Source organism: Sapajus apella, unplaced genomic scaffold, assembly GCF_009761245.1.
Source record: "Sapajus apella isolate SASKATOON/1434 unplaced genomic scaffold, GSC_monkey_1.0 scaffold152, whole genome shotgun sequence".
Lineage (NCBI taxonomy): Eukaryota > Metazoa > Chordata > Mammalia > Primates > Cebidae > Sapajus > Sapajus apella.
In genome coordinates, this window is record NW_022437092.1 from 2,351,547 (window position 1) to 2,373,600 (window position 22,054).

General features: G+C 45.2%; 1 protein-coding gene across 3 annotated transcripts in view; it reads right to left on the bottom strand.

Annotated features, from left to right (window-relative positions):
- Positions 1-22,054, bottom strand: part of ADGRE3 (adhesion G protein-coupled receptor E3) — a 52,247-nt gene that overhangs the window by 12,521 nt on the left and 17,672 nt on the right. For 2 of the 3 annotated variants that reach the window (XM_032265707.1, XM_032265706.1), the window contains 7 exons: positions 19,561-19,598; positions 16,755-16,938; positions 13,614-13,733; positions 11,552-11,736; positions 6,294-6,461; positions 5,659-5,856; positions 1,731-1,966 (listed from right to left, as the gene is read on the bottom strand). In XM_032265707.1, coding sequence (XP_032121598.1) covers positions 1,731-1,966; positions 5,659-5,856; positions 6,294-6,461; positions 11,552-11,736; positions 13,614-13,733; positions 16,755-16,938; positions 19,561-19,598 — 1,129 coding nt within the window. The remainder of the gene's footprint in view (positions 1-1,730; positions 1,967-5,658; positions 5,857-6,293; positions 6,462-11,551; positions 11,737-13,613; positions 13,734-16,754; positions 16,939-19,560; positions 19,599-22,054) is intronic. The other variant, XM_032265708.1, reaches the window with a different exon arrangement.

A 22,054-nucleotide genomic window follows, 5' to 3' on the forward strand; every position in this document is an offset into this window, starting at 1 on the left:
TTCCTTCCTTCCTTCCTTCCTTCCTTCCTTCCTTCCTTCCTTCCTTCGTTTCCTCCCTCCCTCCCTCCTTCCTTCCTTCCTTCCTTCCTTTTTCTTTCTTTCTTTTCTTTTCTTTCTCTCTCTCTCTTTCTTTCTTTCTTTTTTTTTTTTTGACAGTCTCACTCTGTCACCCAGGCTGGAGTGCACTGGTACAATCACAGCTCACTGCAACGTCTGCCTCCCAGGTTCAAGCGATTCTCCTGCTTCAGCTTCCTGAGTAGCTGGGCTTACAGGTGCCCACACCACCATGCCTGGCTAAAGTTTGTATTTTTAATAGAGGTGGGGTTTCACCATGTTGGCTAGGCTGGTTCCGAACTCCTGACCTCAAAGGATTCTCCCGCTGTGGCCTCCCAAAGTCTGGGATTACAGGCATGAATCATCGCGCCCGGCCTTAAAGCTCTTCTTTCTATTGTTTATTCATCTTGATGGTCTTTTGAGCAACATCCAAAGCCCTCTCCTTCTGAAGCCATCCCTATACACTTTATAAAAATAATCAGAGAAGAAGAAAATGGGAGAAATGAAAATAGACCAAGCTGTAATCCAAGCTACTTGGGAGGCTGAGGTAGGAGCGTCGCTTGAACCTGGGAGGAGGTGGAGGCTTCAATGAGCTGAGACCATGGTACGATTGCACCCCAGCCTGGGCAACAAGAATGAAACTCTGTCTCAAAACAAATGACAACAACAACAAACTCTACAAAAAATTAAGTTTCCCTTGAGATATTCTTTCAGGTCCTGTGTACCAGTGAAACTACTGGCCTCAGCTGCTCTGAAGGACCACAGAAGGAGCTGAGCCACCAAAGAAGGCAGTTTCTGCCTCCTGATAATTTCGTTCACTGTACCACGAACAATGACCCAAATTTTCCAGCCTCCCCACCCTCCATGATCCCCTTAAAAGCCCCAGTCTAGAACTCCTTGGGGAGATTGAGTTGAGTCTTCTCCCATCTCCTCGCTGGTGCCCTAAGATTATTAAACTCTTTTTCTTTTTTGTTTTTGAGACGGGGTCTTGATTTGTCACCCAGGCTGGAGTGTAGTGGCCTGAGCATAGCTCACTGCAGCCTTGAACTCTTGGGCTCAAGCAATCCTTCAATCTCAGCTTCCTGAGTAGCGGGACTACAGGTGTATAATATAACCACATCTAGCTATTTTTGAAAAAAAACTTTTAGTAGACACAGGTCTTGCTGTGTTGCTTAGGCTGGTCTTGAACTTGTGAACTCATTTATCCTCTTGTCTGGGCCTCCCAAAATGCTGGGATTACAGGTGTGAGCCACTGTGCTCAGCTGATTTTCAATTTTTTTTGTAGAGATGAGGGTCTTGCTATATTGCCCAGGCCGGTCTTGAACTTCTGGCTTCAAGTGATCCTCCCACCTGGCCTCCCAAAGTGTTGGGATTACAGGTGTGTGCCACCACACCTGGCCTCATTAAGCTCTTTCTCTGCTGCAAACCCTGCTGTCTTGGGTGATTGATATGTTACTGTGCAGTGGGCATATGACCCTGTTGGTTGTATAACACTTCCAGAACTTTGCAAACTCTTACCACTGTCTCACCCTGCCTTGCTGGGAAAGAGGTTAGAACTGTTATAAAGGGGAACATAGAGTGCATTGGTTACATATATTTCCACCATCATCATGAATGCTGCCCTCAAAAGCTTTCTTAGGAAACTGTCCATGACACAGGGTGGGATTCAGGCTCACCGATCAGTGGTTCCATAAAGGTGAGGCCTGGAGGCTGCAGAAATGGCCACAATCACAGTGGGGACACCATAGCCGACTGGGAACATGACGCACTTCATAAGTCTGTTGATGCTTGAGTAGTTGGCCACCGTCAGGTTCCGTGCAGTGAGGAAGAGGTGCAGGCTCTCCAGCAGCATCCAGGTGAAGGCGGCCAGGTAGAGATAATGCAAGGCACCAGCAATGATGGCGCACAGCACCTGGGGGAGGAGAAAGGGATGCTGAAGGTGTTGTCAGGGTGGAGTTTGGCCCTAGGACCTCTCCTTGACATTGGCTTTGGGTTCAGAGCCCCTAACATCAGACCAATGGCATTAAAAGTCAATGGGAACTGGATGCAGTGGCTCATGTCTCTAATCTCAGCACTTTGGGAGGCTGAGGTGGGAGGATTGCTTGAGCCGAGGAGCTTGAGACCAGCCTGGGCAACTTAGTAAGATCCCATCTCAATTATATTAAAAAAAAAAAGAGATAGGCTAGCATTGGCCACCTGGGCACCCTTCAACCTGCCCTTGGGACTGAAAGTGTGGCAGAATGTGCCACCTTCACCTATGCCACTTTGCAATAGATCACCAGAACTTATTCCTCCTTTTTAATTGCTCAAAGACTTTGTATGCTTTTAGTACTGTCTCCTTTCCTCATCCACTTCCCCTCAACCTCAGGCAACCTCCATTCTATGCTCTACTCCTGCTATACTGTGTGGTGCCTATAGTTAATAATGATATATTGTGAATTTCAAAGTTGCTAAAAGAGTGGATTTTATTTTTTTAAAATTAATTAATTTATTTATTTTTGAGAGGGAGTTTCACTCTTGTTGCCCAGGCTGGAGTGCAGTGACATGATCTTGGCTCACTGAAACCTCTGCCTCCTGGATTCAAGCGGTTCTCCTGCCTCAGCCTCCCGGGTAGCTGGGATTACAGGCATGCACCACCAAGCCCGGCTAATTTTGTATTTATAGTAGAGACGGGGGTTTCTCCATATTAGTTAGGCTGGTCTTGTTAGTTAGATTCGCCTGCCTCAGCCTCCCAAAGTGCTGGGATTACAGGTGTAAGCCACTGAGCCCAGCCAAGAGTGGATTTTATTTTATTTGAGACAGGATCTCACTCTGTCACCCAGGCTGGAGTCACCAGGGACAATCATAGCTCACTGCAGCCTCAAACTCCCAGGCTCAAATGATCCTCCCACCTCAGCCTCCTGAGTAGCTGGGACCACAAGTGTGTGCCACACTACCCACTAATTTTTCTAGAGATGGGGTCTCACTATGTTGCCCAGGCCAGTCTCCAAGTCATGGGCTGAAGTGATCCTCCTGCCTTGGACTCCTAAAGTGCTGGGATTACAAGCATGCGCCGTCACCTCCAGGCCTAAAAGAGTGAATTTTGAATGTTTCCACCAGAAAGAAATGATAAGTATGGAAGTCATAGACATGTTCATTATCCTGGATGATCATTTCTTAATGTGTACCTCAATGGAAACTTCACATTGTACCCCATAATTTTATACAATTATTATTTTTCAATGAAAAATAAAATTTAGGAAAAAAGTTTCACTTTGGCATAAGAGATTATGATTCTGATTCTGATTCTCTTTTTGAGACAGGGTCTTGCTCTGCCACCCAGGCTGGAGTACAGTGGTTGCAATCATAGCTCACTGCAGCCTCGAACTCCTGGGTTCAAGCAGTCTTCCTGCCTCAGCCTCTGAGCAGCTGGGTCTACAGACATGCACCACTGTGCCCAGCTAATTTTGTTAGTTTTTGTTTTTTGAAGAGACAAGGTCTCACTGTGTTGCCCAGGATGGCCGTGAACCCCTGGCCTCAAGTGAGCTTTCTGCCATTGCTTCCCAATGTGTTAGGATTACAGGTGTGAGCCACTGCGCCTGGCCCAGGGGATTATTTTAAACTGAAAGCAGTTGAGAAGAAGCAGATAAAAAAAAAAAAAAAAAAAAGCTCTCTGCCCTCCCCCTACTTCCTAAAAGGAGGACATACGTTTATATACTTGCCTTTTTTTTTTTTTTTTTGCCCAGGCTGGAGTGCAGTGGCTATTCACAGGCGTGATCCCACTACTGATCAGGACGGGAGTTTTGACCTGCTCCGTTTCTGACCTGGGCTGGTTTACCCCTCCTTTGGAATCCTGGTGGTCCCCTGCTCCCGGGAGGTACCATATTGATGCAGAACTTAGTGCGAACACCCAATCGGCATAGCGCACTACAGCCCAGAACTCCTGGGCTCAAGCGATCCTCCCACCTCAGCCTCCCGAGTAGTTGGGACTGCAGGCACGCATCATCACGCCCGGCTATACACTTGTCTATTTTTGGGAGTGAGAACACTTAAAATCTACTCTGTTAGCAATTTTTCAATATACACTATATTGTGATTGACTATAGTCATCATGATGTGCAATAGTTCTCTTGAATTTATTCTTCTTGTCTAACTGAAATTTGGTATCCTTTGACCAACATCTCCTGAAACCCCTTCCCCATCATCCTAGTCTCTACTAACAACCAATCTCCTCTTGGATTTTGTGAGTTTGGCTATTTTAGATTCCACACATAAAGTGAGATCATGCAGTATTTGTCTTTCTGTGCCTTGCTAATTTCACCCAGCATAACATCCTCCAGGTTCATCCATGTTATCACAAATGGCAGAATTTCCTTCTTTTTCTAAAGGCTGAGTAGTATTCCAGGACATTAAGGCATTCTTCCCAGCTATTCTCTTCCTTCTACTCTCCTACTCCTGCTATGGAGAGGACAAAAGTTGATCACCCATACAACTTTATATATTTTTTGAGATGGAGTTCTGCTCTTGTCGCCCAGGCTGGAGTGCAATTGCATAATCTCAGCTCACTGCAGCCTCTGCCTCCCAGGTTCAAGCAATTCTCCTGCCTCAGCCTTCTGAGTAGCTGGGATTACAGGCGCTCACCACTGTGCCTGGCTAACTTTTTGTATTTTTAGTAGAGATGGGGTTTTGGATGTTGACCAGGCTGTTCTTGAACTCCTGGCCTAGGGTGATCTGTCTGCCTCAGCCTCCCAAAGTGCTGGGATTACAGGCATGAGCCATTGCACCCGGCCACCAAGACAGCTTTAGATCCTCATTGACCTAGAGTCAATGCCGGAGGAATCTACATAACCAATGAAATGGTTTGGCTCTGTGTCCCCACCCAAATCTCATCTTGAATTGTACTCCCACAATTCCCACACGTTGTGGTAGGGACCTGGTGGGAGATAATTTGGATCATGGGGGTTGTTCCCCCATACTGTTCTTGTGGTAGGGAGTAAGTCTCCTGAGATCTGATGGTTTTATCAGGGGTTTCCGCTTTTGCATCTTGCTCATTTTTTCTCTCCCACCACCATGTAAGAAGTGCCTTTCACCTCCTGCCATGATTCTGAGGCCCCCCCCCCCAGCCATGTGGAACTGCAAGTCCAACTAAACCTCTTTTTCTTCCCAGTCTCGGGTATGTCTTTATCAGCAGCTTGAAGATGGACTAATACAACCAATGATACTAATAAGCCTTTATCTATCACTCATTTCCCAGATATTTGATTTCCCACACTTTGCTGCCCCTAGAGACCCAAGGTCTTTTTCCCTTTTCCAAAAATGTATAATTCTTTGTCAAAAACGCTGTTGTTCTAAACTACCTCTTTGAGAATACCTCATTCCCTGGGTATCTCCCATGCATTTATGAAATATGCATACATGTTAATAACCCTTTGTTTGCTTTTTCTCTTGTTTATCTGTCTTTAGTTATAGGGGTCCCAACTGCAATCTCAGAAGGGTAGCAGGAAAATTATATTTTCTCCTCTACAGACCCAAGGACATTTTACTAAGGTATCCAGTGCAGCCTTGCTCCATAAGCTCAGTATCCCTTGGGGCAGGGCAGGACATCTTCTGAGACACTGTCAGTACCTTGGGTTCAGTTTGATCAATTCCCACGAGGAAGAGGAGGTGGGCCAGGAAGAGGCAGAGTGAGAGTTGCAGATGCAGTGAGGTGCTGGTGTTTTGGATTGGTTTGCACAGGAGGAAGGTGAGGGCTGCCAGAAGGAGGCACAGCAGAGAGAGGCTCAGCCCCACATAGGTGATGATGGTCAGCACTGGATCCTCCTCCTGGGACCAAGAAAAAGAGTTCACAGTTATACTTTCCCGCACTGGGATTATGGCTTCTCTCCTTGGACTGGGGCATCCTTGACACAGGCACCAAGCCCAGTGGCAGTGTGGGATCGTTAGACTGTTAATGTAGATTGCTAACGTAGACTGCTAATGTAATTGCTAATGTAGACTGCCAATGTAGATTGCTAATGTAGATTGCTAATATAGATCGCTAATGTAGACTGTTGATGTAGATTGCTAACGTAGACTGTTGATGTAGATTGCCAATGTAGACTGCTGATGTAATTTTTAATGTAGACTGCTAATTTAATTGCTAATGTAGGCTGCTGATGTAGATTGTTAATGTAGACTGCTAGTGTAGACTGTTAATATTGATTGCTAATGTAGATTGCTAATGTAGACTGCTAATGTATATTAGCAGTCTAGTATAATACCTGGCTGGTGAGTGCCATCAGGACAGCGAAGCTGGACAAGTGCGTGGAATTGCACATGGTATGAGTCTTGTTCTTGCTTATCAGGAAGCAGCCATCCCTGGACCACTGGCCGCCCTGCTGTGTGCTCTCCCAGTAGACACAGAAGACTTTTTTGCTCCTGGGGTTTATCTGAAAATAGAAAGGGCTCATTGTCTTTCTTTCTTTCTTTTTTTTTTGAGATGGAGTCTCACTCTATTGCCCAGGTTGGAATGCAGTGGCGTGGCATGATCTCAACTCACTGCAACCCCCGCTTCCTGGCTGCAAGTCATTCTCCTGCCTCAGCCTCCCAAGTAGCTGGGATTACAGGTATGCGCCAACACACCTGGCTAATTTTTGTATTTTTTGTAGAGACAGGGTCAACTATGTTGCCCAGGCTGGTCTAGAACTCCGAGACTCAAGCAATCTGCCTGCCTTTGCCTCCCAAAGTGCTGGGATCATGCGGGCATGAGCCACGATGCCCAGCTGGCTCACTGTCTTTTTCCTCAGGAGGGACCATTCTCAGTGTTGATCTACATTAAGGTGCCACCTGCTAAGGCACCTGGGTGATGAGTGACTCAGGTGATTTCTGTTTGTTTGTTTTTGAGACAAGGTCTCATTCTGTCATCCAGGCTGGAGTGCAGTGGCACAATCACAACTCACTGCCACCTTGACGTCCCTGGCTCAAATGATCCTCCTATCTCAGCCTCCAGAGTAGCTGGAACTACAGGTGTGCTCCACCATTCCCGACTAACTTTTGTGTTTTGAGTAGAGATGGGGTTTCAACATGTTGCCCAGGCTGGTCTTGAACTCCTGATCTCAAATGATCCTCCTGCCTTGGCCTCCCAAGGTGCTGCGGTTATGGGTGAGCCACTGTGTCTGATTTCTATTTTATGTGGCCACCAGGACCCCTGATCCATAACCGCAGCTCTTTTGAGATTTTATGTAACATCAAAGAAAGTGAAGGCTCCTTGGAAACCACAGTTTCACGAGATTTCATTGGCTTTGGAACCTTGATCCATCATGGGAGAAAAACAGAAAGCAAAAACACAAAAAAACAGTGGAGCGGGAAGCTCACATAATGTTTTCCCTCAAAGTCTCTCTAAGCTAAATGTCCCTGCTCCTTGTACAATCGATTCTGCCTCTGACTCCCTTACAACACAATAATTTCTGATAGGATGAGAAGCATAGTATAGGAAAGAAACGTCATGGGGAGAATGAATAAAATTAGGCTTTGAGGCTGGGTGCAATGGCTCACGCCTGTAATCCCAGCAATTTTGGAGGCCAAGGTGGGCAGATCACCTAGAGTCAGGAGTTAGAGACCAGTCTGTCCAATATGGCCAAACCCTGTCTCTACTAAAAATACAAAAATTAGCCAGGTGTGATGGCGCTTGCTTGTAATCCCAGCTACACGGGAGGCTAAGGCAGGAGAATCCCTTGGACCAAGGAGTCGGAGGTGGCAGTGAGCCAAGATCACACCACTGAACTCCAGCCTGGGCGACAGAGACTCTATCTCAAAAAAAAGAAAGAAAAGAGGCCGGAGGAAGTGGTTCACACCTGTAATTTCTGGGTTTTGGGAAGCTGAGGCAGGAGGATCGCTTGAGGCCAGGAGTATGAGACCAGCCTTGGTGACATTGTGAGTCCTCCTCTCTACCAAAAACAGAAAAATTCGTTGGGCATGGTGGCTCACACCTGTAGTCCAGCTGCTGGGGAGGCTGAGGTGGGCGGGTTGCTTGAACCTGGGAGTTTGAGGCTGTAGTGAGCTATGATTGTGCACCTGCACTCCAGCCTGGGCAACAGAATGAGAGCCTTTCTCAAAAAAGGTAAAGATATAGGTGAAATTAAGTTTAATATAATCCACTATAGTCAACATAGTATCTTTTAAATATATCGGTATAAATTAATAAATATAATCAACATAGATATTATCAAGGAAATATTTTACTTTCTTCTTGTTTAGATTTACTTCTTTTTTTCCCCCACTTATTTATTTTATTGCATTTTAGGTTTTGGGGTACATGTGAAGAACATGCAAAATTGTTGCATAGGTACACACGTGGCAGTGTGATTTGCTGCCTTCCTCCCCATCACCTACATCTGGCATTTCTCCCCTTGCTATCTCTCCCCAGCTCCCCACCCCCCACCGTACCTCCCCTATTTACTTCTTTTTAAAAATTTATGTTAGGCTTCATCCCGGGGATGCAAGGCTGGTTCAACATATGCATGTCTATAAACGTAATCCATCACATAAACAGAACCAAAGACAAAAACCACATGATTATCTCAATAGATGCAGAGAAGGCCTTCGACAAAATTCAACAGCCCTTCATAATAAAAACTTTCAACAAACTAGGTATCAACGGAATGTATCATAAAATAATAAAAGTTATTTATGACAAACCTATAGCCAATATCATATTGAATGGGCAAAAGCTGGAAGCATTCCCTTTGAAATCAGTCACAAAGATGCCCACTCTCACCACTCCTATTCAATATAGTGGATATATTGAATATACTCCAATTTCATCAAGAAAAAGAAATAAATGGTATTCAATTAGGAAAGAAGGAAGTCAAACTGTCTCTACTTGCAGATGACATGATTGTATATTTAGAAGACCTCGTCATCTCAGCCCAAAATCTCCTCAAACTGATAAGCAGCTTCAGCAAAGTTTCAGGATACAAAATCAATGTGCAAAAATCACAGACATTCCTATACACCAATAACAGACAGAGAGCCAAATCAAGAGCGAACTCCCATTCATAATTGCTACAAAGAGAATAAAATACCCAGGAATACAACTAACAAAGGATGTAAGGACTTCTTTAAGGAGAACTACAAACCACTGCTCAACAAAATAAGAGAGGACACAAACAGATGGAGAAACATTCCAAGTTCATGGTTAGGAAGAATCAATATCATGAAAATGGCCATACTGCCCAAAGTAATTTATAGATTCAATGCTATCCGCATCAAGCTACCAATGACCTTCTTCACAGAACTGGAAAAAACCACTTTAAGCTTCATATGGAACCACAAGAGAGCCCGCATAGCCAAGACAATCCTAAGCAAAAAGAACAAAGCTGGAGGCATCACACTGCGGGACTTCAAACTATACTACAGGGCTACAGTAATCAAAACAGCATGGTACTGGTACCAAAACAGAGACATAGACCAATGGAACAGAACAGAGGCCTTGGAGGCAATGCCACACATCTACAACCATCTGATCTTTCACAAACCTGACAAAAACAAGCAATGGGGAAAGGATTCCCTGTTTAATAAATGGTGTTGGGAAAACTGGCTTGCAGTGTGCAGAAAGCATAAACTGGACCCCTTCCTGTCACCTTACACTAAAATTAACTCCAGATTTAAACATAAAAGATGTAAACTTAAAACCTAACGCCATAAAAACTCTAGAAGAAAATGTAGGCAAAACCACCCAGGACATAGGCATAGGCAAGGACTTCATAACTAAAACACCAAAAGCATTGGCAACAAAAGCCAAAATAGACAAATGGGATCTAATTAAACTCCACAGCTTCTGTACAGCAAAAGAAACAATCATTAGCGTGAATCCCCAACCAACAGAATGGGAAAAAATTTTTGCAATCTACCCATCTGACAAAGGGCTAATATCCAGATTCTACAAAGAACTAAAACAGATATACAAGAAAAAACAAACAAACTAATTCAAAAGTGGGCAAAGGATATGAACAGCCACTTTTCAAAAGAAGACATATATGAGGCCAACAAACATATTAAAAAATGCTCGTCATCACTGGTCATTAGAGAAAATGCAAATCAAAACCTCACTGAGGTGTCATCTCATGCCAGTTAGAATGGCGATCATTAAAAAATCTGGAGATAACAGATGCTGGAGAGGATGCAGAGAAATAGGAACACTCTTACACAGTTGGTGGGAGTGTAAATTAGTTCAACCATTGTGGAAGACAGTGTGGCAATTTCTTAAGGATCTAGAAATAAAAATTCCATTTGACCCAGCAATCCCATTACTGGGTATATACCCAAAGGACTATAAATCGTTCTATTGTAAAGATACATGCACACATATGTTCACTGCTGCCCTGTGTACAATAGCAAAGACCTGGGACCAACCCAAATGCCCATCAATGATAGACTGGACAGGGAAAATGTGGCACATATACACCATGGAATACTGTGCAGCCATAAAAAACAATGAGTTTGTGCCCTTTGTAGGGACTTGGATGAATCTGGAAACCATCATTCTCAGCAAACTGACACAAGAACAGAAAATCAAATACGGCATGTTCTCACTCATAGGCAGGTGTTGAACAATGAGAACATGTGGACTCAGGGAGAGGAGCATCACACACTGGGGGCAGTTGGGGGGCCTAGGGGAGGGACAGCGGCAGGTGGGGAGGGTGGGGAGGGATAACGTGGGGAGAAATGCTGGATATAGATGAAGGGGGAGCAGAGGCAGCAAACCACCTGGTTATGTTTACACCTGTGCAACAACCCTGCATGACCAGCACATGGACCCCAGAACCTAAAGTAAAATAAAAAAAAATTTATGTTTAACTTATAAATTACAATTGTATATCTTTATGGGATGCAATGTGATGTTACAATACCTGTATTTGCCTACAATGTTGAATGATTAAATCTAGCTAATTTTTTTTTTCATTTATTCTTATTGGTTCTCTGAACTTCCTGGATCTGTGGATCTATGATTTGGTGTTTGACATTGGTCTGGGGAAATTCTCAGTTCCTCCCTCCCTCCCTTCCCTCCCTCTCCTCACCCCCCTTCCTTCCTTCCTTCCTTCCTCCCTTCCTTTCTCTGCTTTTTCTTTTTCTCCTTCTCATTTTTCTTCTTCTTCTGATAGTGTCTTGCTCTGTGCCCCAGGCTGGAGTGCAATCATAGCTCACTGCAGCCTCCAACTCCTGGGATCAAGTGATCTTCCTGCCTCAGCCTCCCAAGTAGCTGCAACTATAGGAGGATGCCAGCCTGCCTGGCTTAAATCAAGCTAATTGTTTTCGTCTTATTAAGTATTCAAAAGCTGATTTACAAGACGTAAATCTGGAAATACTGTCTTCAAAATCTCGATTTAGACCAGCCACATTTCAAATGCTCAATAGCCACAGATGATCACGACTTCCACCCCGGACAGCACGGGTCTGGAACTGCAGCCTGGGATGATGCACACATCGTCCAGGCTGCCTCCTTGAGACCTGAGAAGCTCAAATCACACCTGTGACCCACCTTCACGTGCTGGAAAGTCAGCGTCACAGGCGTGGAGAGGGACACGTTCCTTTTGGGTCCAATAGCAGCACTCACTACCCGAGAGTTCAGATATAGTCGATCTTTCTCATCCATCTCTTCAAAAAAAGTTGCATTTATGATATTTCCAAGAGAAGAATATGAGATAAAGGCAACGGCACTGGGACCTGAGGAAACAGAGAAATGGAATCTTTTTTTTTTTTTGAGACAGTCTCACTCTTGTAGCCCAGGCTGGAGTGCAGTGGCACAGTCTCAGCTCACTGCAACCTCCACCTCCCAGGTTCAAGCAATTCTCCTGCCTCAGCCTCCTGAGTAGCTGGGACTACAGGTGCACACCACCACACCCAGCTAATTTTTGTATTTTTAGTAGAGACGAGTTTCACCATGTTGGTCAGGCTGGTCTTGAATTCATGACGTAAGGTGATCTGCCCACCTCCGCCTCCCAAATTTCTGGGATTGCAGGCGTGAGCTGAAAAATGGAACTTTAAAAGCTTCCCGAAAGCCAGGCACAGTCACACCACTAGTGACTCGGGAGACTGTAATTCCAGTGACTTAGGAAGCTGAGACTGGAGGATCACTTGAGTCCAGGAGACTGACGCTGCAGTGAGCCAGGACTGTGCCACTGTACTCTAGCCTGGGTGACAGAGCAAGACCCTGTCTCAAAAAAACAGTGAATTGTATTCAGGGGCATTGAGTACTCACAATGTTTTTTTTTTTTTTTTAATCACCTTTATGTCATTCCAAAACATTCTCATAACCTCCAGAAGAGTACCCATTTCCATAAGCAATCCTCACTCAGCACCTGGAAACCACCAATCTGCTTTCTGTCTCTGTGGATTTACCTGTTCAAGACATTTCACATAAATAGAATCATACACTATGTGACCTTCTATGTCTGTCGTCTTTCACTCAGCATCACGTCTTCAAAGTTCATCCACGCTGTAGCACGGCTCAGTGCTTCATTCCTTTTTCTGACCAAGTAACAGTCCATTATATTCCCTTTCCCTCCCCTCCCCGCCTTCCCCTCCCCTCCCTTCATGGGTCAGGAACACGCTCAGAACACCTACTATGTGCTAAGCACTCCCTGGGCGCTGGCCTTACAGCAGTGGGCAGGGCAGATGCGGCCCAGTCCCTGGCGTTTTTCCCAACCTTTCCAGTCCCTCCACCGCTGCCTCCACTCGTGGTCTCCTCCCAGACTGCCCAGGTTCAAATCTTAGCTCCCCACTTCTAGTGATGTCATCTTGAGCAAGTTACTTTACCTCTCTGTGTTGCCTTTGTTTCTATTTTTTTTTTGAGACAGACTCCTCATCTCTTTCTTCCCAACTCTTTCTCCCATCTCTCTCTCCCCATCTCTCCAATTCCATTTCTTTCCCAATCTCTCTCTTTCCATTTCTCTTCCCTTCCCTCTCTCCCCATCTCTATGATTCCATCTCTCTCTTTCTATATTTCCCTTTCCATGTCTCTCTCTCCATCTCTCTTTCCATCTCTGATTCCATCTTTCTCTCCCCATTTCTCTAATTGCATCTCTCTCTTCTCATGTCTTTCTCCATCTCTCTCTTTCCATCTCTCTCTCCCATCCGTCTCTTTCCATCTGCCTCTCCACATCTCTCTCTCTCCGTCTCTCTCATGTCTTGCTCTCTCTCTCTCACCACACACACATACCTCCCACACCCTATGCTTTAACTCTTTAATTGTGATTCTCTGGAGAACCCTGATGAATACGCCACTGCTGTTCCTGGGGATCGCCTCCCAAAGAAACTCCTCACTCAGGGTTTGCTTCTGGGTGAACCCAAACTGGAACACAAGCAGCACAGCGCTCCCCTGCCCTCCCAAATTGCAAAGAAGTCCCTCCCATATTGAATAATAGAAAGCCTCTGCTTGGGTAAAATGCTGTTTTTTTTTTTTTTTTTTTTTGGGAGAGTCCAATATCACAGTTTGAGGGTAACACGCCCATTAGGGGAGGACCCCGGTGGGCTATTTCCCCACGACTCACACAAGGACACAGCACTGTGTGACGGATTCTCAACGCAGCCCTCACCCATACCTTGTGTGTCTCCCTGGATGACGTCACGGCAATGGATGTCCATGGAGTTCATTCGGACATTCAAGTTGAATGCCTGTCTTTCTTCAGAGCAATTGTCTGTAATCACTCGAGTTTCAACAGCTGGCAAGAAACGCAATGGGGCAGCTTAGCGATATCGTAAGAAGCTTAAAACATGTGCATCAGAACAGGACCTGGTGGTGCATGCCTGTAGTCCCAGCTACTCAAGAGGCTGAGGCACAAGGATTGCTTGAGAGCAGGAATTCAAGCCTGGGCAACCCAATGAGATGCTGCCTGTAAACAAAAATGTTGCGGGGCGCAGTGGCTCGCACCTGTAATCCCAGCACTTTGGGAGGCCGAGGTGGGTGGATCACCTGAGGTCAGCAGTTGAAGATCAGCCTGGCCAACATGGAGGAACCCTGTTTCTACTAAAAATACAAAATTAGCTGGGTGTGGTAGCGCATGCCTGTAATCCCAGCTACCTGGGAGGCTGAGGCAGGAGAATCGCTTGAACCCCGGAGGTGGAGGTTGCAGTGAGCCAAGATCGTGCCACTGCACTCCAGAAACTCTGTCTCAAAAAAATATTTTTTTCATGGCAACAGAAAGGGCTCACACATACTGAATGTCTAGGATGTGTCGGGCACTGAGCTAAGAGCTCATGTCTTATACCTGTAACCTTATGAGGGACCATTCTTTTTTTTGTGATACGGAGTCTCCTTCTGTTGCCTAGGGTGATGTGCAATGGCATGATCTCCGCTCACTGCAACCTCCGCCTCCTGGGTTCAAGCAATTCTCCTGCCTCAGCCTCCCAAGTAGCTGGGATTACAGGCGCCTGACACCATACCCAGCTAACTTTTGTATTTTTAGTTCAGACGGGATTTCACCATGTTGACAACGCTCATCTCAAACTCCTGACCTCATGATCTGCCCGCCTCGGCCTCCCAAAGTGTTGGGATTATAGGTGTGAGCCACTGTGCCCAGCCAGGACCATTCTGTAGATGAGGAAACTGAATTGAAGAGGTTAGGTAAGACTCTAACTCCTGAACCCAGGTTCTTAACCAACAGCCCCTAGCATACCACCTTTGAAGCAACCGTTCTAATTCTAGGAGTTTATTCTTAGAAAATGATCTTGGACAGAAGGCAGATTTAGCTACAGGAAAGTTCACAGCAGCTTAGATGGTAATGGTAGAAAATGGGGGATTATCTAGATGTTCAACAAGAAGCAGTTGATTAAATAAGTGAGGATGTAGGCTGGGCGCAGTGGCTTGTAATCCCAGCACTTTGGGAGGCCACGGTGGGTGGATTGCTTGAGGCCAGGAGTTCAAGACCAGCCTGGCCAACATGGTGAAACCCCAACTCTACCAAAAACACAAAAATTAGCTGGGCATGGTGGTGTGCACCTGTAATCTCATCTACTTGGGAGGCTGAGGCAAGAGAATAGTTTGAACCGGGAGGCGGAGGTTGTGAGCTGAGATCAAGCCACTGCACTCCAGCCTGGGTGACAGAGCGAGACTCTGTCTCAAAAATAGATAAATAAATAAGTGATGACATATTCCTATCGTGGGGAACCAGGCTTCAAATAGAAATAAAGTTACAAATGAATTGCAATCAAGAAAAACTCATGAGAAAAAAGGTAACCAGGTGAGTGATGGATGTGTTAGGTAACTTGTGGTGGTCATTCCACACTATATATGTATATCAAGTCATCGTACTGTACACCTTAAATATATACAATTTTCTTGTTAATTATACCTCAGTAAAGCTAAAAAAAGTTAAGCTCATGAAAATATGTATCTTAAAAGCAGACAGCCCAAGACTGGCTGTGAGTTGGAACTGTTTTTCTTGTATTTGAATGTTGGCCTTCTTTTAGGTGAATCCGGAGTTTTATTCTCCTAACTCCTTTTGTGCATATTAAAAGGCTAAAAAAAAAAGAATAAAGCAACATAATAGCACTTCAAGAACGACTATTTTATGACTAGGCACAGTGGCTAATGCCTGTAATTCCAGCACTTTGTGGAGCTGAGGCTGATTAATTGCTTGAGGTCAGGAGTTGGAGCAGGGATTACAGTTGTGCACCATGACGCTTAATTTTTTTTTTTTTTTTTTTTTTTTGAGACAAAGTCTCACTCTGTCGCCAGGTGCCAGGCTGGAGTGCAGTGGTGTGATCCAGGCTCACTGCAACCTCTGCCTCCCGGGTTCAAGCAATTCTCCTGCCTCAGCCTCCCGGGTAGCTAGGACTACAGGCACACGCCACCATGCCCAGCTATTTTTTTTTTTTTTTTGTATTTTTAGTAGAGATGGGGTTTCACCATGTTGGCCAGGATGGTCTGGATCTCTTGACCTCGTGATCTGCCCACCTCGGCCTCCCAAAGTGCTGAGATTATAGGTGTTAGTGGTGGGAGTCACCATGCTCAGCCCGAAACCTGTTTTTATTTTTAAAATTTTTTTGAGACAGGGTCTTGTTCTGTCATCCGGGTTGGAGTGGCAATGGCAGATCATAGTTCACTGCATCCTCAAACTCCTGGGCTCAAGCCATCCTCTCCCTGAGTCTCCCAAGTAGCTAAGACTGCAGGTACGAACCACTGCACCTGGCAAATTAAAAAAAAATTTTTTTTTTTTTTAGCGACGGGGTCTCTCTATGTTGCCCAGGCTGTTCTTGAGCTCCTGGGCTCAAGTAATCCTCCCACTTCAGCCTCCCAAAGTGCTGGGATTACAGGCATGAGCCATCATGCCTGGCTCAAACCACATTTAAGTGAAAATTCCGGACCTGGGATTGGAAACCATTGGCAATCTTCTGAATAGGCAAATGTATTGAGGTATAATTGATGTCTAACAAACCACACATATTAAAGTGTACAATTGGGTGAGTTTTACTGGGTGTATACACCTCTGAAACCAACACCACAGTCAAGGCAGGCGAGATTTCCATCACCTCAGTAGCTTCCCCAGGTTTTCTCATGCCTCTGCCATCCCTCCCTCCTGCCCCTTCCGCTCACTACAGATAAGCCTGTGTCTTCTAGTATTTATACAAATTTGTGTAATTTATATAAATAGACTCATGTGGTGTATTCGATTATTTTTTTCTAATTGCCTAACCCAGACCCCGGCTGCTAACCAGTCCCCCACTAGTCATCATTGTCTTACCCACAGTACTGTTCTGGACTCTCTGGACTTTTTGTTCTGGTGTTTTCAAGGCAGTTTCTAGAACACTCGATTCCACATCCTGAAGAATAGAGGTAGCTCTGGATGAGATTTCTTGTCTCTCTCCTGTTCTCAATAGAGACTGATTTGTGAGAAGTGACTCTAAATCGTCCATAATTTTTTGCAGCTTTGAAGACATAAAGAATTTTCATTTTTAAAAAATGTAAACTGTTAAGTCCCCATATCCAAAAGAGCAGTAGAAAGTGTGAGAAAGCAGGTTCCGGAGCTGGAGGAACCACGTTCAAATCCTGGCACTCCGCTACGTCCCAACTGTGTGACCTTGGGCAAGTCGTTCAATCACTGTGTCCCAGGACAGGAAAAGGAACTCATAGGGTTTTCTGGAAGATTAGAGTTAACACATGCTATGCTTTTAGGACAGTGTCTGTGCCTGGCAAAACTATGTAAGAGTGAGTCATTATTATTATTATTTTTGGGACAGAGTCTTGCTCTGTTGCCCAGGCTGGAATGCAGTGGTGGGATCTCGGCTCACTGCAGCCTCCAGCTCCTGGGTTCAAGCTATTCTCATGCCTCAGCCTCCTGAGTAGCTGGGGCTACAGGTGCATGCCGCCATGCTTGGCTAATTCTTTAAATTTTTTGTGTAGACAGAGTCTTGCTATGTTGCCCAGGCTGGTCTAGAACTCCCGGGCTCAAGCGATCCTCCTGCCTTGGTCTTCCAAAGTGATGGGCGTATAGGAGTGAGCCACTGTGCCCGGCTGGGTTAGTTATTATTATTTTTTTTGCCAACAAGGTAGTGATAAGTTTATTAGCAATTGGACAGTTGTTCTCAACCGGGGCCGATTCTGCTACTCCCTCCACTGGGCACATGCGGCAATGGCTGGAGACGTTTTGGTTGTCACTGTCACAACAAGGGCGTGGTTGCCGCTATGGAAGCGGCGTCATTGTCTGGGGTAAATACCCAGAGTTTGTCATCTTGTGCCAAGAAGATTAAGGACATGGACACACATGAGGAGTGAGTTTAAGAGCGGAGGTTTAATAGGCAAAAGAAAGAGAAGAGAGGGCTGGGCGCAGTGGCTCATGCCTGTAATCCTAGCACTTTGGGAGGCTGAGTAGGGGTGGATGACCAAAGGCCAGGAGTTCAAGACCAGCCTGTCCAACATGGTGAAACCCCATCTCTACTAAAAACACAAAATCAGCCAGGTGTGGTGGTGCATGCCTGTAATTAAGGTGCTCAGGAGGCTGAGACAGGAGAATCGCTTGAACCTGGGAGGCGGAGGTTGCAGCGAGATTGCGCCATTGCACTCCAGCCTGGGCAACAAGTGCAAAACAAGGCTTGATCTTCAGCCTCCTGAGTGGCTGAGATTACAGGCACGCAGCCCCCATGACTGGCTAATTTATGTATTTTTGGTAGACATCGGGGTTTCATCATGTTGGCCAGGCTAGTCTCAAAATCCTGACCTCAGGCGATCCACCCGCCTCGGCCTCCCAAAGCGCTGGGATTACAGACGTGAGCCACCGTGCCTGGCCGGATTACGTGATTCTTTATTTGTTCATGACTTCAGTGACCATTCCTTGAACTCCTAATTTGGGGTTGGTTTTCTTCCTTTTCTCAAGAAGCTTACAGTCTAGGAATTGATTATGTGATGTGATTACATATTTATATAAATGTTGTCAATTGACCAGACACGATGATGATTACCATTGAACACCTGGGTCTCCTTTGTGTAGCTGTTCAGCAGACCTTAACACACTCTCTCTTAGCCTGTCTTTCTCGGGCTGGGATAGATTCCTGTCTTTAGAGGGCAACACACACACACACACTCTCATATGTATGTACCTACATGCACAGGGTGTGTGTCTATCTATACTGATATCTATAAACAGATATAGATACAGTCCTCTCTTGGTATACGCATGGTATTGCTTCCAGGACCATCCCTATAAGCTTAAATCTATCCATGCACGCTCAAGTGCCACAGTGGGTCCTTTGGAACTCGCTCATGAAAAGTCAGTCCTTCCTCTTTGTGGGTTTTGCATGCTGCCAATTTTGTATTTATTATTATTTTTTTCTGAGACAGAGTCTTGCTCTGTCGTCCAGGCTGGAGTGCAGTGGCACCATCTCTGCTCATTGCAACCTCCACCCTCCTGGATATAAGAGATTCTCCTACCTCAGCCTCCTGGGTAGCTGGGATTACGGGCATGCGCCACCATACCTGGCACATTTTTGTATTTTTAGTAGAGATGGGGTTTCACCAGGTTGGACAGGTTGGTCTCGAACTTTGACCTCAAGTAATCTGCCTGCCTTGGCCTCCCAAAGTGCTGAGATTACAGGCTTGAGCCACCACGCCTGGCCAGCAATACTGTATTTTTGATTCACATTTGATTGAAAAATGTCTTTGTGTAAGTGGATCCCTGCGGTTCAAATCTGTGTGGTTCACCTGTATGTATAGTGATATATCTAGAGTCAGCTATATAATGATACACATATAGTAGTATACCTAATGGCTATATCTAGCTCTCTATCTGGCTATCTAACTATAGAGATATATAGATATATGTATATATACCACAGTTATATATAGTATATAATTGTATATAATATGTAAACAATGTGTAAACATGTACGGTTATGTAGCATATGATATTATATGGTAATAATATTTTATATATTTATATATAACATATAGGTCTTGCCCTAAATCCATCCCCATTTGCTCACTTTGGGCTTTGTGAATATTTGTTACCTGATGTTTGTTACTTGGTTAGGGTCCAGGGATCAGCCTCCACTCACCTCTTTCCCGCCTTGGGTTGTCTCTGAGGAGGTGGTGTCTGCAAAAGACATCATGAGGGAGTTACTTTGGAACTGAGAGTGTCCAGGTAGAGGGGTGGGCAGGTGGGGTAGGTAACGGGATGGGCAACTTTGCACCTAGAAAGGTGAAAGTCTGAACTCATAGTTTTTGTTTATTTAAAATTTAAAAATTTTTAATTATTTTTATTAAAAATTTTTTTTTTTTTTTCTGAGACAGGGTCCCATTTTGTTGCCCAGGCTGGAGTGCAATGGTTTGATCTTGGCTCACTGTGACCTCCACCTCCTGGGCTCAAGCAATTCTCCTGCCTCAGCCTCCAAGTAGTTGGGATTACAGGCATGTGCCACCAGGCCCGGCTCATTTTTGTATTTTTTTTTTATTGTACTTTAAGCTCTGGGGTTCATGTGCACATCCGCAGGGTTGTTGCATAGGTACACACATGCCATGGTGGTTTGCAGTCTCCATCCCCCCACTGCCTACATCAGGCATTTCTCCCAGTGTTTTCCCTCCCCAGCCTCCCCGTCCCCTGATGTCCCCCCCCAGCCCCACCCCCAACCTACTCCAGTGTGTGATGTTCTCCTCCCTATGCCCACGTGTTCTCATTGTTCAATACCCGCCTATGATTGAGAACATGCATGTTTGGTTTTCTGTTCTTGTGTCAGTTTGCTGAGAATGATGGTTTCCAGATTCATCCATGTCCCTACAAAGGACAGGAACTTGTTGTTTTTTATGGCTGCATAGTATTCCATGGTGTAGATGTGCCACATTTTCTTTGTCCAGTCTATTGTTGAAGGGCATTTGAGTTGGTTCCAGGTCTTTGCTATTGTAAACAGTGCCACAATGAACATACATGTACATGTGTATTTTTAGTAGAGATGGCGTTTCAACATGTTGGCCAGGCTGGTCTCAAACTCGACCTCATGATCCGCCCACCTTGGCCTCCCAAAGGGCTGGGATTACAGGCCTGAGCCATCTAGCCTGGCTTTTTTTTTTTTTTTGAGACAGGGCCTCACTCTGTTGCCCAGGCTGGAGTGCAGTGGCACAATCTTGGCTCACTGCAACCTTGACCTCCTGGGCTCAAGCAATCCTCCCACCTCAGCCCCCTAAAAGTAGCTGTAGCTGGGACTACAGGCCTGTACCACCACACCTAGCTAATTCATTTTGTTTTGTTTTGTATTTTTTGTAGAGATGGGGTTTCGCCATGTTGCCCAGGCTGGTCTCGAACTCCTGACCTCAGGCAATGCTCCCACCTTGGCCTCCCAAAGTGCTAGGATTATAGGCATGAGCCACCTCACCTGGTCTTCAAATTCTTTTATTCCATCTTGGCTGGAAGTTACAACTGAAATGGCTGAGAAAACAGAAAATTAGAAGTCTTCTGTTTTAAAAGTCAGCCTGGCTGGGAATGATAACTGAAACAGAAGCATCCATGGCTGGCCATCAGCTGTTCGTAAAGACTTTTGTGTTGGTTCCTATGCTTAGTGAGAAAGAACATCTCTATTTTAGAAATTTGACGAAGGGTGCACCTGTAGTCCCAGCTGCTTGAGAGGCTGAGGCAGGAGGATCACATGAGCCCAAGGTGTTCCAGGCCAGTCTGGCCAACATAGCAAAACCCCATCTCTACTAAAATTACAAAAATCAGCCAGATGTGGTGGTGGCGGGTGCCTGTAATCCCAGCTACTCGGGAGGCTGAGGCAGGAGAATCCTTGAACCCGGGAGGCAGTGGTTGCAGTGAGACAAAATCGCGCCACTGCGCTTCAGCCTGGGAGACAGAGCGAGACTCCATCTCTGGGGGTGGGGGGAGAAACAAGGAAAGGCTAGCAAATGTTTACGTATCTATCATTAGGCTGAGGTTAAATCTGTACTTATTCTATGCCTTGCTTTTCAGCTGAGTCTATTTGCTTAGTCTATTAGCCTCTTTCAGGAGTCATGATCATGCCATTGCACTCCAGCCTGGGCAACACAGCAAGATCCTGTTTCTGGAAAAAAAAAAAAAAAAAAGGACAAGGAAAGGGTAGCAAATGTGTACATATCTATTATCATCAGGCTGAGATTAAATCTGTACTTATTCTAGATCTCAGTTTTCAGTTTGCTTGCTTAAAAGCACAAACAGCTTTGTTTTAATACTGAACATTTTATCTTGAGTTGAAGGATTTTGACTTACAACCCTGAGTTTAGAATATATTTCTTTCTTTCTTTTTCTTTCTCTTTTACTTGCCTCCCACATCAGCAGTAGAATATGTTTGCTATAGAAAACCATATTCACTGTAGAAAACTGCCCTTTTGAACCCAACTGCACACTTTACCCTTGGGTGGGGGTGGGAGTTGCTTAGCCCTACCAGCCACGGTAGTAACAAACCCCAAATAGGCTCAATCTTTATAAAAGGATGGTGCACAGCTCTTAACATTAGGAAAACAACCAAAGGCATCTTCCTTTTTTGGTAAAATAAGGCAATTTTAAGAGATTAACATTAGAACCCA